This window comes from Magnolia sinica, chromosome 18 (genome assembly GCF_029962835.1).
Source record: "Magnolia sinica isolate HGM2019 chromosome 18, MsV1, whole genome shotgun sequence".
Taxonomy (NCBI): Eukaryota; Viridiplantae; Streptophyta; class Magnoliopsida; order Magnoliales; family Magnoliaceae; genus Magnolia; species Magnolia sinica.
Window position 1 is genome coordinate 6,252,129 of NC_080590.1, and position 15,303 is coordinate 6,267,431.

General features: G+C 39.3%; 1 protein-coding gene across 3 annotated transcripts; it reads left to right on the top strand.

Annotated features, from left to right (window-relative positions):
* Window positions 1-4,752: 4,752 nt before the first annotated feature.
* LOC131232932 ((S)-ureidoglycine aminohydrolase) lies at window positions 4,753-13,846 on the top strand. 3 transcript variants are annotated; one of them, XM_058229463.1, is made up of 13 exons: window positions 4,753-4,894; window positions 4,974-5,099; window positions 7,456-7,543; window positions 7,650-7,726; window positions 8,203-8,242; window positions 8,756-8,822; window positions 9,056-9,141; window positions 9,611-9,692; window positions 10,003-10,059; window positions 11,639-11,677; window positions 11,879-11,949; window positions 13,277-13,330; window positions 13,450-13,846. In XM_058229463.1, the coding sequence occupies exons 1-13, from the start codon at window positions 4,837-4,839 to the stop codon at window positions 13,523-13,525; spliced, it is 921 nt and encodes a 306-aa protein (XP_058085446.1). In that variant the 5' UTR covers window positions 4,753-4,836; the 3' UTR covers window positions 13,526-13,846. The 3 variants fall into 3 exon arrangements, with proteins under 3 accessions (XP_058085446.1, XP_058085448.1, XP_058085445.1); XM_058229465.1 differs by having other exon boundaries at window positions 4,977-5,099; XM_058229462.1 differs by having other exon boundaries at window positions 4,776-4,894; window positions 4,962-5,099.
* Window positions 13,847-15,303: the final 1,457 nt, after the last annotated feature.

A 15,303-nucleotide genomic window follows, 5' to 3' on the forward strand; every position in this document is an offset into this window, starting at 1 on the left:
AAGGGCTAAAGTAATTACAGTTTTTATTTTTATTTTTATTTTTATTTTGGTACTGCAATGGCTGCAATGGCTACCTGTTCACGCTTCAGGACGTGGACGCTGGACTATTCAATTCATCAAGATGGGTCCCACGTGTGGGACCACGGTTGGTGGGTCCCATGTAGATGTGGCCCACTTGACTTGGATCAATTTGATATCTGTATTTTCCCATCACCAAAGGGTATAGTCCACATGACTTGGACGGTTTGCCTAAGGCATACATCAAGGTGGGGTCCATCCGAGTGGGCCACACATCACACAACAATGAAAGAGAGAGAGAGAGAGAGAGAGAGTAATAAATGCATGTCATAATGAATGTAAGGGAGGGGATTAGGGGTCTATACTAGCTATAAGTGGCTAGGGGTCTAGACTAGCCATCGGTGGATAGGAAATTATGAGGATGATGATGTCATGCATGCATAGGGTGGCGTGCTATGCCATAGGTGGGTCCCACAAATGCGATTAAGGTTCAAATAAAGCGCGGCCTACATCTTTTGATGTACATCTCGGATTGTCATATGAGACGCGGCGTTGGAACCGCAGCGACAATGCGGTCGCAATGACTTGGGTCTTAGGTCAAGCCGACTCGAAATTACAGGATGACAATCAAAGTCACATGCAAATGCTATCTACACATCGCAGGTCGCCGGAATTCGACCGGGAGGACCGCAGGAGCCTATGGAATGGTACAGGCTAGGATACGAGTCTCACAGAGTGTGTGGGGCGCGTGTGTGTAAATAATTTAATTTAATTTTTTTTCAAAAGAAGGCTCGCTACTCAGCCTGTCAATGGTTTCTTATTTCTTTTCTAACATGGGACTATTCCCAAAATGCCAAAATCGCAAGTTTTTTTCTAGCAAAACTTATATATATATATATATATATATATAAATTACCAATCAAAGCTTTTTCACAACAATTGTACCCAAGGAAGTTTTCAAAGTTATGAATTTGATCACCACGGTGGTCCACTTGAGTCTTCGATTTATTTGCTTTTTTGGCTCACACTTTGAAATGACCTATCAAAATGGATGGATGGCATGGATTATATATATATGTGTGTGTGTGTGTGTGTGTCACAATGGGCCCAAGTCTGACAAACGAGTCTCGCCCTAGTTGCAGAGGCATTTTTCAACTCGGGGATTCTAACTCACGCATGGTGCGTATTACGGTACCGAACCCAGCTTTCACTTTCTAGAGCGTTCTTTTTTGGGCCAAAATATAATCGAAGCCCCTCACCATATTAGAAAATTCAGGTCGCACTGCACATTGAAAGGCTGTCCAACTCAGTCCCTAGCTGGCCCAATCATCTATTGGATATTCACCCGTGGTTCAATCGGCCGAAAATCCTGCTTGTTAAAAAGAGCATGGTCATCCATCAGGCAAGGATTACCAACATGCATCACCCCATGGATCTCACATGCAAAGATTGTTTAATGATCGGAACTGTTTATTGTGATCGGAATTGTTTATTCTTGTGCATGGTACAATAAACACACTAAAGGGATGATCCTGACCATTGGCGTATGGAGTTGAATGCCAACCATTGACAGTTTGCTCTTTAACTGCCCAAATGCAACCATAAACATCATGGTCCCAAATCATGCTCCTCAGTGGTGGGAAGATAGGAGCCATGATTGTTTACGCTATTCAATCAAACACAAGGCCACCTATGTGATAGAGGGCTTGTATTTGGTTTACGTGTGCTTAAAAAATGTACGAGTACTAGAGTTGTATTTGATTCCATGTTTGATTGAACGTTGTAACCTTGTGTTGAGATGACTGGGTAAGACCATAATAGGAAATCCAGCCGTTGCGTGAACTATTGGTTGTAATCAATGATCAAGTACTTTCCAAAAATGTAAGGGTTGGTTATTCCTGGATGATTTTTTATTTTTATTTCATAGCGTTTAAGGACTTTTCTATTATCACTACTTGCAATAAAGTGTGTTTCTCAAAAGGACAAATAGGAATAGATAAACTGCTAGGGCCAATCAATACTAGTTTTATTAATATTTTGATAAGACTCGTTATAATCAATAAAATAAGAACAAAAAAACAAAAAAAGACAATGGAAAAAAATAAATACTTAATTCATTCCCTTGAACAAATAACTTAGGTAGATGGTTGGCAATATATGACCCTGAGTGATAATTGTCAAAGCAAGAACTCGGCTGATCAAGATGCAACAACTTAGGGTTGTGAATGATTATACTAATTATATAGCATTCTAGTGATGGCATTGGACATTTAGCAATATGTGCTAAAGGCAAGCTATGCCAAGATAAATGGAGAGATAAAGGTAAAGATAAACAAAAATAATATATATTGTATTTGATGCGGGCTTCGTGCTCTTTATTACATGCTTCTTTTGTAGGTTGTTGAGACGGCAAAACTCTAACTAGATTTATTTGTTGGTCTTGGGTTATTCGCATCCATGACTTGTAGTCTCCTCATAGGGAATTCATGTAAATATGAAATCAATGGCTTTTCAGAACTATAGTTTTATGCAAATACTCTTTTATGGGAGACCTCCCATTCAAATATTTAGTATCTTTATAATTATTAGGAGAGTTCCAAACATCTTTTAGAAGATCTCACATTTTGAAAGATTGTGAAAGATGACCTTATCGGATATATCATATCCCATATTGTGATAGTATCATCGCTTCAGTAGGTCATATGCGTGTTAAATATGATGCCTCGTTGAAATGCCACACAAATCGCACTCATATGTCATTCAACATTTCAATCCCTCGAAGGCATGTGTACAGCCACGTGCCGCCACATTAATTATAGAAGACATGTCCCCTGAGAAAAGGTGGTGAAAGATTTATTTGAATGTGAGCACGATCCTACTTAGCATCGAGCTCATCAAGTTAATACACTCTGACTTTTTATCGGTCCACGTGGGTGCGGAAAAGGCAAGTGCAAATAACAATGTTAACGGTCCTAGTGATGCGAATGTCTCCGCACGTGGGCCCCAAAGGGGTGGCACAGGCTGTTGATAGTAAGTCAGGACAACGGTAAAAACAAACTCCAGATTGTCCATATGATGGGCCAAGACAATCACATAACTTAATTTTCTAATTGAATGGGGACTCGGCTGTTTTTCTAACCGTCGAATTGAAGGTCCTCATTTTGATGGACACGATTGGCCGATAGTCTTAAATGAGGCAGATCCAAAGATCAATTGGACCAACTCATAGGAACAGAGGGGACTGAACGCCCACGGTTGAAAACTTCTCAGGGCCCACAGCAATGTTTGTTTCACATCCGAGCTCTTCATGAAGTCATAAAAACTTGGCTGAAGGAAAAACTCAAATATTAGCTTCACGCGAACTTACCACGTGGATAAACGCGGAAACGGATTGGCTACTCCCCCTGCCACCAGCACTGGGCTGGTGGTCGGTGCTCTGTGGGCCCCACTATGATGTATGTGTTTCATCCATTTTTACGAATCATTTTATGGCTTGATCCAAAAAATAGAGGATATAAATCTCAGGTGGACCACACCATATGAAAACAATAGTGATTGGATATTGACCATCAAAATACTCCTAAGGCCCACTGTACTGTTTATTTGACATCCAATATGTTGATTAGGTCATACAGGCCCAGGTGAAGGGGAAAAAACAAAAATCAGCTTAATCCAAAGCTTCTATGGCCCCAATATGTTTTTAATGGTTGACGTTCATTCAACACTGTTTCCTGTAATGTGGTCCACTTGAAATTGGGATATATCTCATTTTTAGTCTCATGCTGTAAAATGATCTTTAAAAATTGATGGACGGCATGGATGAAACACATACATCATAGTGGGGCCCATAGAGCACTGACCATCAGCCGTTGGTTGGTGTCAGGGGGAGTAGCCAATCCGTTTCCGATAAACACATAGACCATTACCGTGGGCCCATAGAGCTTTACCAGTGGCGGGGTCACTCCCAATCCGAGTCTCTCATTTTTGACCGTCCTTTGACATGAGATACGGCTTTGGTCGATCCGACTGTGGGACCCACCATGATGTATATGCTTTACATTTATGTTGTCCATTCGTTTTGACGGCTCATTTCAGTCCAATATTCCAAACATTAACCAGATTCAAATATCAGGTGGATCACCTCACAGGAAACAGAGGTGCTGGTGATTGACTATTAAAAACTTACCGTGGGCCACGAAAGTTTTAGATGAAGCTGTTATTTACGTGATCTTTTCATTTTAGGTATTTGCGACCTTAGGATGGCAAATAACATTCCGGTGGTCCCTAAGAAGTTTTTAATGGTGGGTATTCAATCACCACTGTTTCCAGTGCTACAGTTCACCTAAGATTTGTATACGCTTACTTCTGACTCTCAGGATCATGCCCTAAAATGAGAATGAGACGTCAAAACGGACGCCAGGAATAGACATCACAGTGGCCCCACAGTCAGGGATCCACCTACATTCACCGAAGCCGCGCCCTCTAGAGCTGGCGAAACTGCTGGATAGAACGGATTTCATGTGGACATCTCGGTGGGCCCCACAGAGATTTGGGTGACCAGAACTCCCTGTAACTGTTACAGGAACTCGCGTCCACTCAAATGCGGACACGGTGGGTCCCGAATCCAGTGGAGCAAGCGCTGGACCTCAAACGCGAGGAACCAAAAAAAAGAAAAAAAAAAAAAAAGAAAAAAAAAAAAGAAAAAGCGCTGGACCTCAAACGCGAGGAACCAATGCGGCTTCCATTTTATACCATCTTCCACCTCTCTAAAAGGCCGAAAGCTATTGCTCTGTTACGGAAGAGGTGAAGGTGCAAAAGATGCGCGAATACACCAAGATATCAGTATATGCTATTCAGGCGCTGCTCCTTCTCTTCGGTAAGTAATCTCTCTCTATTTCTATCTCTTGATCGATTGATCGAGACCAACGGAGTTTCTTAGCCATGATTTCCTCCAGGAGTGCTACAATGCGCCGTGGGTGATGAAGGATACTGTTCAGTACCTAATCAGAAGGCGGACTCGAACTCGCAACCTCTCTACTGGAAAGTAACGAACCCGACACTCTCCCCGGAGCATCTTCAAGGTCAGAAACCGATGCACCCAAATTCCCTTTTCCATGCCCTTTTTATGTATGTGTGTACGTACTTATTTATGCATGTATGCATGTGTATCTTATGCATGTATGTTGAGGACATGCACACAAGAGAACAATAACCGATTAGAGTTAAAACTCCTCTGAGAAGTTGAAATATTGGTAATTCTTTGATAATTCTGTTGGAGTCGTGCCTTGGAAAACCATTGCGCATCTTAACCATTGATGGCATCGATGATGTCTAGTGATATCACCCACATGTAAATGTTATTCACCCACTTATTCCTCTGCTTATGCACACTTGTGGGGCCCACCACGTCGTCTGTGCATGCCATCCATCTCTATTTCCCTGCGTTAAGTGAGCCGCACCATGACGACGGGAGGCCCCAAAAGTCATGCCCATCCAATCATTAGGTGGGCCACACTATAGAAGACAATGGCGAACCATACAAACAATTCAAAATTCTTGTGGTGACCCACATGATGGTTGGATGGGCATGATCTTTGGGGCGTCCAGCTTTCATGGTAGGGTGACCCGGCTGGATAATTTGGATGACACACACATACCATGGTGGGCCTCGCACAACCCTTGTAGAACAAGCTTATTCTATAAGGACTTGTAGAGGAACTCTTACATGCTGTGCTCATCATCTATCGTCTAAGCCTTATCCCAACGAATGGGGTCGGCTACATGCCATGCTCATATACTTATTTATATGTTCTTATTTTTTGAGTTTTTTCTGATAAAAAAGAAACACATTTGTTACTAGAGAAAGCCACTTTGAAGTAACTGATTATTACACGTTTTCTGGGCTTAAACTTCAATACATTGGATGTTTACTGGTCTAATGCTGCGACTTCTCTTGGCAAATCAGAAGACTTGGATGAATTCTTGCAAAACAATACTGATCCTGCAAGCCATGCTGAAGCATGTCGAATTTATAAATGAAGGGCTTGAGTCCATGCACAGCCCAACCCAATATCTAAGGGCTTGTTTGATAGGTGATAATCCATGGGAAAATAAAGGAATCCATAATCATTATTTCCCAAGACACTTGAGGAATCGATTCCAAGGGATTCCATTTTAAGTTGGATGTTTGATTTGAAAGTGGGAATCTTCACTTCACCTCACCTTGGATTTTGTACTTGAGAATTGTAGAAATGGAAAAGTGTAATGCTTACATTAGGAATTCATGATTCCCCTTGCAAATCAAACGAGAGAAAACAATAATGATCCCACTTTTACTTTCTTTTTCCACGGTTTCCCAATTATCAAATGGGCCCTAAGGAATATGGCTGTGCATGCCAGGCAAATACTACATGCACAAATGTCAAGTAACTCGGGGCTGTTCTCCTTGGTGGGCCTTCAGTTAGATGGAAGTTCATGTCCAGCCCAATCATTTATTGGGCCTATTACTCCAGCCTTGGTCCAACTCATGGGCCTTGAGGCTCATTTCATACCAGACCAATGCGGGCTGGACTTGGGCTATCTTACACCAGCTGCAACGCTGCAAACAACAGCATCTCAGGGTTATTTTGGGTGCCAGCAAAGACTATTAAAGTAGTTGGTCAAGACGCTGTGCCTGTCTTGCCTGAAAAATAAAAAATTGCCTGTGAAAACATGACCCTGTACTTCTTCCAGGTTTAAGTAATTTTTTTTTTCTGATCGTTGATTTGGCACTAGCTGCATGTGCCACCATGGCCCAGCTAGGCATGATTTTAACCATTTGTTAGCTGGTGTCTCCTACCATTGATACTACATGACCCAAAAATCTGGCCGATCCAATATCCAGGTGGGCCACACTGTATGTTGAAACTGGATTGCTGGTCTTCTTTCAGGAGCGGAACTTTTCGTTCGAAAAGGACATGCATGTAAAAACAGCCGAACAACCCATAAGGTGTTGGTCTTCTATACACATGCATTTTTCAGGCTACTTTATGAAAAAGTAGACAAAAAAAGTTCTTCAGTGGCACCCGAACGGCCCCTAAGGTTCTAGTGTATTTAAAAACAGCCCACTCACTATGGATAGATAATGCAGTAATACACATGTACATGCTCATATATACATACACTTATACATATGCACCCACAGAGAGATGTATCTCTATAAACGTTACGTATCATGTAAATCTTTAATTACCAAACCACGATCACCTTATTTCTTGGGGTTTCAAATCATGTAAACATTCAATGATACAACTTCAGCTCTTATTTTAACTTTTGCACGCACACACACACAAAAACAAACAAACACACACACACACAAAAGGAAAAAAAAAAAAAAAAGAATAGAAAAGAAAGGAAAAGAAAAGAAAAACTAAAGGTTTCTGTTTTATTGCCTGGCAGACTTACCTGGTTTCACTCGCAGTGTGATTAAAAGAGACCATGCTGTAATTACACCTGAAAGTCATGTATTCAGCCCTCTACCAGACTGGTATCTTTGATTTACTGCTGATTTTTTGGCTGCTGATTAGAGTCACCGGAAGTTTTTTTTTTTGTGTCGTAATCCTTTTTATGTTTTGGTCTCTCCTCTTTTGCAGGACGAATACCTTGGGAGCTTATCTAATCACACCAGCAATGGGCTCGCATTTTGTAATGTACTTGGCAAATATGCAAGGTCTGATGTTATTTATTTTGTATGCAGCATGCATTATGTTGTTCATATGTCAATTACTTTGAAATTTTGTGGCAGAATGATATTGACACCCACCCAGTTTGATAGCTACACCTTTTTTTTTTCTCCTACTTTTGGTGACACAGCGGCACGCGTTGTACACTTGTACTATCACAATACAATAGTACAATAGTTGTAATTACCAAAGAGTAGAAGGAAAATGTGGATCCATCAAAGAAGGTGGGTAAATAGTGGTTCCTTTATTTTTAAGTTTTCAATAGATCTACTGAAGTTATGTGCAACTTGGTCTGGCATCTGGCCTAGCAATACTGATTTGTTGTTGTACTAGTTGTTTTTTTTTTTATTATTTACTTCCTGTGTTTGGATCTTTCTATCCATTCAAAGAATTCAAAGTTGTCGTGTTTGCTTTGTTCTCTTTCTCCTGTGTATGGATCTAATCAATGATTCTGCCCATGCAGACAACTCAAAGTCAGCACTACCTCCACGGGATGTTGAAAGGTGCATAGTCTTCTTTTCTCGTCTCAATCGGTTTCTGCAGCACACATTTCTTTGACACCCATGCTCACAGTATACAATCCATTTTCATGATTACTGAAAACTGCTTTGCAACCCACACTTGCCTGGTATCTGCATGCAGGTTTTACCTCATTTACTATTTCACATTCATTAAAGAGTAATCACCTTGGTATCTTTGCCTGCTTGTTTTCGTGCATTGTGACTTGAGTTTCAAATGCAGTGCTCATTCTAAGACTTGCATACAGATCCATGAACTGTTTGTTATCTATGCACCATATACTTCCAGCCTGATTTACGCCATTTTCTCATCCATTTTCCTCCATACTTGTCTGCTTCCATGTTTCTTTCTCTTCTCATCACCACTCAAGATTTCTCTATACTCCTGTCCATTTTCAGAATATTTTCAGGTCATATACTCGTATTGCATCATTTTTGAATCTCTGGCAGTAACCATTTAATTCCTTTCAACTTATATTCTATTACCCATGCATCCAGGTTCTTGTTTGTGGTCATGGGCACTGTGGTACTATCAAATGCGTCTGGAATCAGCCACAGACTGCTTGTAAGATCCCTTCAACTGTTCTTGTTTTCCTATGGGTGACTGTTCCTAGATGGGAATAGGTTTATCTTAAATTTTATATGATCCCTGTTTTTTGATGGGGATTGATTATCGCTATGGGCACTCATATTGGTGATGATATACGAAACTATGTAGAAGTATATGGACATGCATGTGTACATATATGTAGTTGTTCCCTATCAGGACTGATTATGATGTTTGTGATTGAACTGCAGGTGGACTCGTTTGCATATCTACCTGCGAATTTTGAACATTCTCTCAAGTGTGACACATCAGCCACCCTTGTTATATTTGAGCGAAGGTTTTAGTTTCTCATATCCTGTTGAAATCATGCATGAATTGACATGTTCTCTCACTTCCTCTTGATTGTTGTTCGCCTAGAGAATGCAATTGCACTGTAACTACCCTATCCTGCCTCTTGTTATGGTTACTTTTTTCTTAATGGCCACTCATGCAACTGATTCGGAAAGCTTTTCTTTTTGTTACATCTTAAATATATGCCATTTTTTTTCCTTGGTGGTGATGATACCAATTCTGTAAACCCTCATCTGCTGAGGGTGTGAGTCCATTTTACAGACCATCTAAGTAAATCTAAGAATGGTCCAGTCCCTTTATTTTTATTTTTTCTAAACTCAGGAACAATACATTCCATATCATTCCTATCTGTTTGTTTATACGTTTCAGAACTGAAGTCATCATTCCATATCTTTTTTAATACTTTCAAAATTTAAATCACACTTGTCAACAAATAAAATTTTCTTCTTAACTAGGTACTCAGTTTTGGAAAAACATATCTCTGAATTGATTGTTGGCTCAACGGACAAGCAGCCACTTCTTGAAACTCCAGGCGAGGTACTTCTTTGAATTTCTCATCCTTTAGAGTGCGTTTGGTTCACCAAATATCATGAAATTTCATGATTAATCAGTCTAATTTGGTGCTGAATTTCATGATATTTAGTGAAATTTGGTGCAACCAAACATACCCTTTGAAGTCATCTAATGCTGTGAAGGGATTACTACACTTCCATTGAGCACACTTTCTTGTACATATTATTGGTTCTAAAGATCATATTCTTATTGTTATCTTTTAAAAGTCGTTATTTGGCTGCACTATCTGTTTCTGCAAATAGTTTCTGTGACTTTTCTGTTCATCTGTTTTCAGGTTTTTGAACTTCGGAAACTGCTGCCTGTCTCAGCTCCATATGACTTCAATATCCATGTGAGCCATTTATAACTTAAACATCTCCGTATTACTTGTTGCTGCCTACCACCAGCTATATTTTACTTTTGCAACTTAAGTTATTCACCTGGAATATATGATATTCTTAAGTTCCATGCATGTATGAGTTCCTGACTTCCTGTATCTAAAGGGTTTCTTGTATGTGGCTATGAAGAATTTCTATGAATTAGTCTCAAGACTTATGATACTTTTGATGAAAAGACATTGCGGTTGGAGATGCAAATTTGTTAAACCAATGAAGTGAAAATGGAAGTAGGAATGCATTAGGCCCATGCAGTTGACATAGCCAATGATGCCACATAAGATATAGGCAATAAGAACCCTTTAGGTCTGTGCAGCTGACAAAGTGACGCTATATAAGATATGTATGTAAAGCGTTCCATTTGTATATGTTACCCTCATGGTTGACTTGTATTACCCATACCTTATGAGGTCCTTAAACCAAGTACACATGAGATGGCTCCTACATGGTAAGGAGCTGCAACATCTGAATGCATAACTCAATAGATTAGAAATTTTCCTTCAACTACTTTAAAATACAGGTAATTTATGTCTGCGTGCTCATTCTAAGGCAGTTCAAGGCCAATGTTTTAAATATTGTTATCGCGTAATGTATCGCACCCTTGGGATACGGATACATATCAGTTATTGTATGGGATATATCGGTTGTATTGCATAATGTATCGCCATTGTTGGGAAACATAGGAACATTGGGAAATTGGTCAAATTTTTCGATGAAACTTTAAGGATTGTTGAAAAAGACATCAATACACACTTAGAAATCAAAACATTACAAAAAAAATGCACATAATAAGGGTTTCCTTTGTATGGGGTCCTAATATATGCACTTTCCAACTGAACTGATACAAGTATATTTAAAGTCTATTCATATAATTTATAAACATAAGAAGACGTGTATGGAAACACAAACAATACATTCAAAAGCAAAAGAAGAATCACTAGATCAGGTTACATGCATGTTTAATTTTGTGTTTGGATACAAAGATTGTGACTGATTTGCGAGAAATTGAGAAATTTTGATTTTTCTCAATTTTCCACAACTTGACCCATCTCCCCTAAATCTCGAAATCGAAGTTCCAAATGCATGATTTTTAATGGAAAATATGAAGAATCATATATTTGTAACAATTTGACACTAGTTTAATGTGATTTACAACAAAAACATGAATCGAAAATAAAAAATGCTCACTGGATCGAATAGGTGGGATATATCGGCACTACCCGTGCGTTTTGTATCGCATGGGTGGGATACAAGATATATCGTGGGATATATCAGCTGATATCGTCGATATTTAAAACATTATTCAAGCCCCATAGGCAATGAATCATATATAGTGGTGAAGTTACTCTTCTTTCTAGTTTAGTTGAGTTTTATTGCACACAGCCCAGTGTGTTAAATTCTTTGCATTTCCAGACATACAGCTTACCTGAGAGGCTGAGACCTGCATGCTAAAATTATATGAAGATGATTGCTCTCTCTCTCTCTCTCTCTCTCTGCCGCAAAAAAAACTTAGTGTTTTGTGCACCCATATTGCAGATCATGGATTTCCAACCTGGAGAGTATCTTAATGTGAAGGTCTGTTTAATTTCATCTCTTTCTTGTTTCTTCGAATTATTTGCTGATTGTGGCAACTTGCAACTGATTCCTTTCTGAAGGAGTCCTTTAAAAGGCCTCTCATTACAGTCCTGCTCACTTTATCCTAAGGATGCTGTTAACATAAACAGAAGTAGTTGAAATCAATAATGTGGTTATTTGTTTCATTGTGCGTTGGAGCAGGAGGTACACTATAATCAGCATGGCTTGTTGCTTTTAGAGGGACAGGGTATCTATCGCTTGGGTGACAGCTGGTAAGGATGTGTTTTGAGCCTGGAGGGAAATACTTTGAGGTTTCTATTGCCCTTGTTAAGAAAGGAATTCAGAAAAAAAACGGCTAGCTTTTCTTTTCATTTATGATCTTTGATGCACGATTACTGAAATCGTAGAGTTTGATCAAACATCAGATGACATATCTTGGTGCATGTTTTCATCATCTATATGTCAAATAGTTTTGATTTTTGTGTTATTCTTGCTCTCTCCCCTAAGGATCATTGGAACTGTCTTGCAGCTTGTCATCCCTATAAATGGTATCTATGAAGTTATAAGAATTTCGTTATGCTCCTATAATAGGTTGAAATGATATTTCTACTTAGAAAATGCATGTCCTAGTAAATTTAAATCTGTCGTCCCTTGGAAGGAATTCCCCCCCTTGGCAGTATTGCCTTTTCATATGCATATTGAAAGCAACTAAGAACACGATCTTATCAATCGTACAAAAAAAAAAAACCATTTGGTTTCTAATGATTGACTTGATCCTTGCAATCATGGCAGTAAGTGTTTGTTGTGATCAGCTAACATCTGATCATGTATCCTCCACGGTAGTGTTGATTTTGCAAGAATCTATAAGTGCAGGACTAGCAACCAGCAGAATGGAAGAGCTTTCTGCATAAGTTTTACTATGCTATATTTCCATGAAGGTTTCTGGTTGGATGCGTATATTAACATTCTTTTTGATAAGTAGAATGTCTATGAACATGTTCACTTTGCTGTATTTTTTTCCACAGATGTTGCTCAGTTTGGTAGCCAGCAGAGTGGAAGAACTATCTGTACTTCATATTATTTCCAAACAGACATAATATTCAAAAGTTTCCAACTTCTGCAGCAGATTGGATGTGCTCTGCCGCAAGTAAGATAAGGGTGGCAAGTGCTGTTTTTATATCACTTGCTATTTGGGAAGAAAAAGGAGGAAAATGGGAAGCCTGCCTGATTCATCGTCCCCCCACCCACAACCACCCAACCAACCAGAAAAAAAGACAAAAAGAAAAAGGCTGACTATTAATAATTGGCTAAGTCATACACTCTTGTGCCTATAGCAAGAAGAAAAAGGCATTAAATATGGTATTTGGTCTTCGTCTCACATAATATTATCATTTCTTCACTTACCCTAGATGCCCACTTCAAATTCCTTGGAGATGGGTGCACTTAGTGTCCAAGTCAAACACGTCGTTTTCAAATGCTTGTCTATCACTCCATTTCTTCTGTTTTGAACTGCATTTTTTTTTAATAAATTAAGTGCATCTGGTGCTGAAAAGGTCGGCAATACATTCTCACGAGTTGCGTCGCTGCTTCTGAAATTAGGTACCCAGTTCAAGCGGGCGATGTGATTTGGATGGCACCATTTGTACCTCAATGGTAAGAGTGTTATCCTTGATCTTAGAATGCCCTTTAACTTCTATCAGCGAGGTTTGCTTGTTAAGCTCTGAGTTGCCCCAAATAGCTTAGCTTACTACATTTATTTACACAATTTTCAGGTATGCAGCACTTGGGAAAACCCGGTCACGGTACCTTCTATACAAGGATGTGAACAGGAATCCACTGAATTCATAGACACTGGAAAACCGCCGGTCCAAAACCAGGTACTTGCTTTGGGGGGTTATACATATGCATTTTCATTTGAAAATGGAGAATGGCTATGTTGGTGCGAATAATAAGGCAAGAGATGGATTGACGGGCATTTATTAGAGCTGGGAAGTGTATTTTCCCATTCTAGTGTAGGTGTTGAGATGGCTTGCTGCCTTCAAAGTAGAGGAGCAGAACCTGTGTTTTACTGAATTTTTGTTTGTCTTATTCGAAGTGATGATCTTTGTTGATGTAGAACTAAATGTAAAGGACCTAATGCAAGTTAGAATCTGCAAAGCTTTGGATGTAGGAATGATCTGAATCATGGGACCCAGTGCTGATTGCTAAGATGAACAAAATCTTAGGGCAAATGAATTAGAAGGCAATGGAAAATGAAAGTTTTAAGGACCTCTTCACGTGCAGAAAGGCCACTGTCGAGTTGGATAGATTAGCTCCGTCCATTTCATTTAAGTGGGAGGGTGAAGGAAAGGTACCCAATGTGTGGTTTTTTTTTTTTTAAAGATAAGAAATTTATTTAAAAAGGCAGCAGGACTCCCAGAGAAGCTACAGGAAGGGAACAGGAAAAAACAAAGAAAAACGAAAGGGGAGAAGACACCCAGAGATGGCAAACAACAAGACAGAAGCAGCCAACACCTAGGCCACGCCCCCCCCAAAAAAGAAAAAAGCCGAGACCCCTCACGGTGCCCGATCCCTAAAACAAATCAGAACTTTAGAGAAGGTGGCCGTAGATGAGTGACTAGGATTTCTAAAGACCCTGCTATTCCTCTGAGCCTGTACATTCCACATATCCACAAGCAAAGTACAGTGCCATTTTTCCATCTAGGAATTTCCTGACAGACCGTGTGCCCAATCTTCATGGATTCAAATACTTTTCAGATTAGGGGTGCATTTGGTTGCACAGAATGTCATGAAACTAAAACAAGATTAAGTGAAAAGCGTATGGTTCAATGTAAGAGAGGAAATCCATGAGGCATATTGATCTCCTGCACTGAAGAAAACGAGGGTTCCAGTGGCAAGATCAAACCTAAAACCACCGTGTGATTGCTTATGTACCAGATGAATGAAGAAATGAATACCTCAGTATAAATGAAAAACAATGTTAGTATTTTTTTATTAAATTTTAAAAAGAACGAAAAAACTGCATGTGATCATTGAATGTTAGATGACAAATGAAGTTCATAGCAATCATTGTCTGATCCATTGGATGTTATAGAATGTGGGCCATGTTTGGTCAATAAATCATGTATAATATAAGCATGTAGTTGTCTTTCAAAAAACAATAATATAAGCATGTAGTTCATGTGTTTTTCGTAACTTTTCCTATATGATGGTGTGAGAGGTTATTTTTTTTTTTTTTTTTTTAAAATTTTATTTTATTTAAAATTTTTAATTTTATTTTCTCATGTGGGAATTCCATCAATTCAGAAGTGGACTGTCCACATAAAATACTCTTTAAGCTTATGTGGTTAAGCAGGAGATATCTCGATGATCAACAGAATGCTTATTTCTTCACCCTAGTCATCTAATACTCACCATCTAATCAATTGGACATTTTGGATGGGAGAATCTGGTTAGGTAAACTCAAGACGTTGATTTTGTGGCGTTGGTCGTGGATGGGATTGCCCAAAAAGTCTAACACTAATTAGGCGGACCTAACAACCCAAAATTCGACAATCGAATGTCTCTAGATAGGATGGCTTGGATCATCTGATTGTTTGCAATCTTCTACTCTGCCCTCCATCATC

What these genes read in the sequence shown, in the direction of transcription:
- LOC131232932 (XM_058229462.1), top strand. Translation starts at nt 4,837, where the DNA reads ATGCGCGAATACACCAAGATATCAGTATATGCTATTCAGGCGCTGCTC. An exon ending in CTTGTTATATTTGAGCGAAG is followed by an intron (nt 9,142 to 9,610) that starts GTTTTAGTTTCT and finishes CTTCTTAACTAG; the next exon opens with GTACTCAGTTTTGGAAAAAC. An exon ending in TATCGCTTGGGTGACAGCTG is followed by an intron (nt 11,950 to 13,276) that starts GTAAGGATGTGT and finishes TTCTGAAATTAG; the next exon opens with GTACCCAGTTCAAGCGGGCG.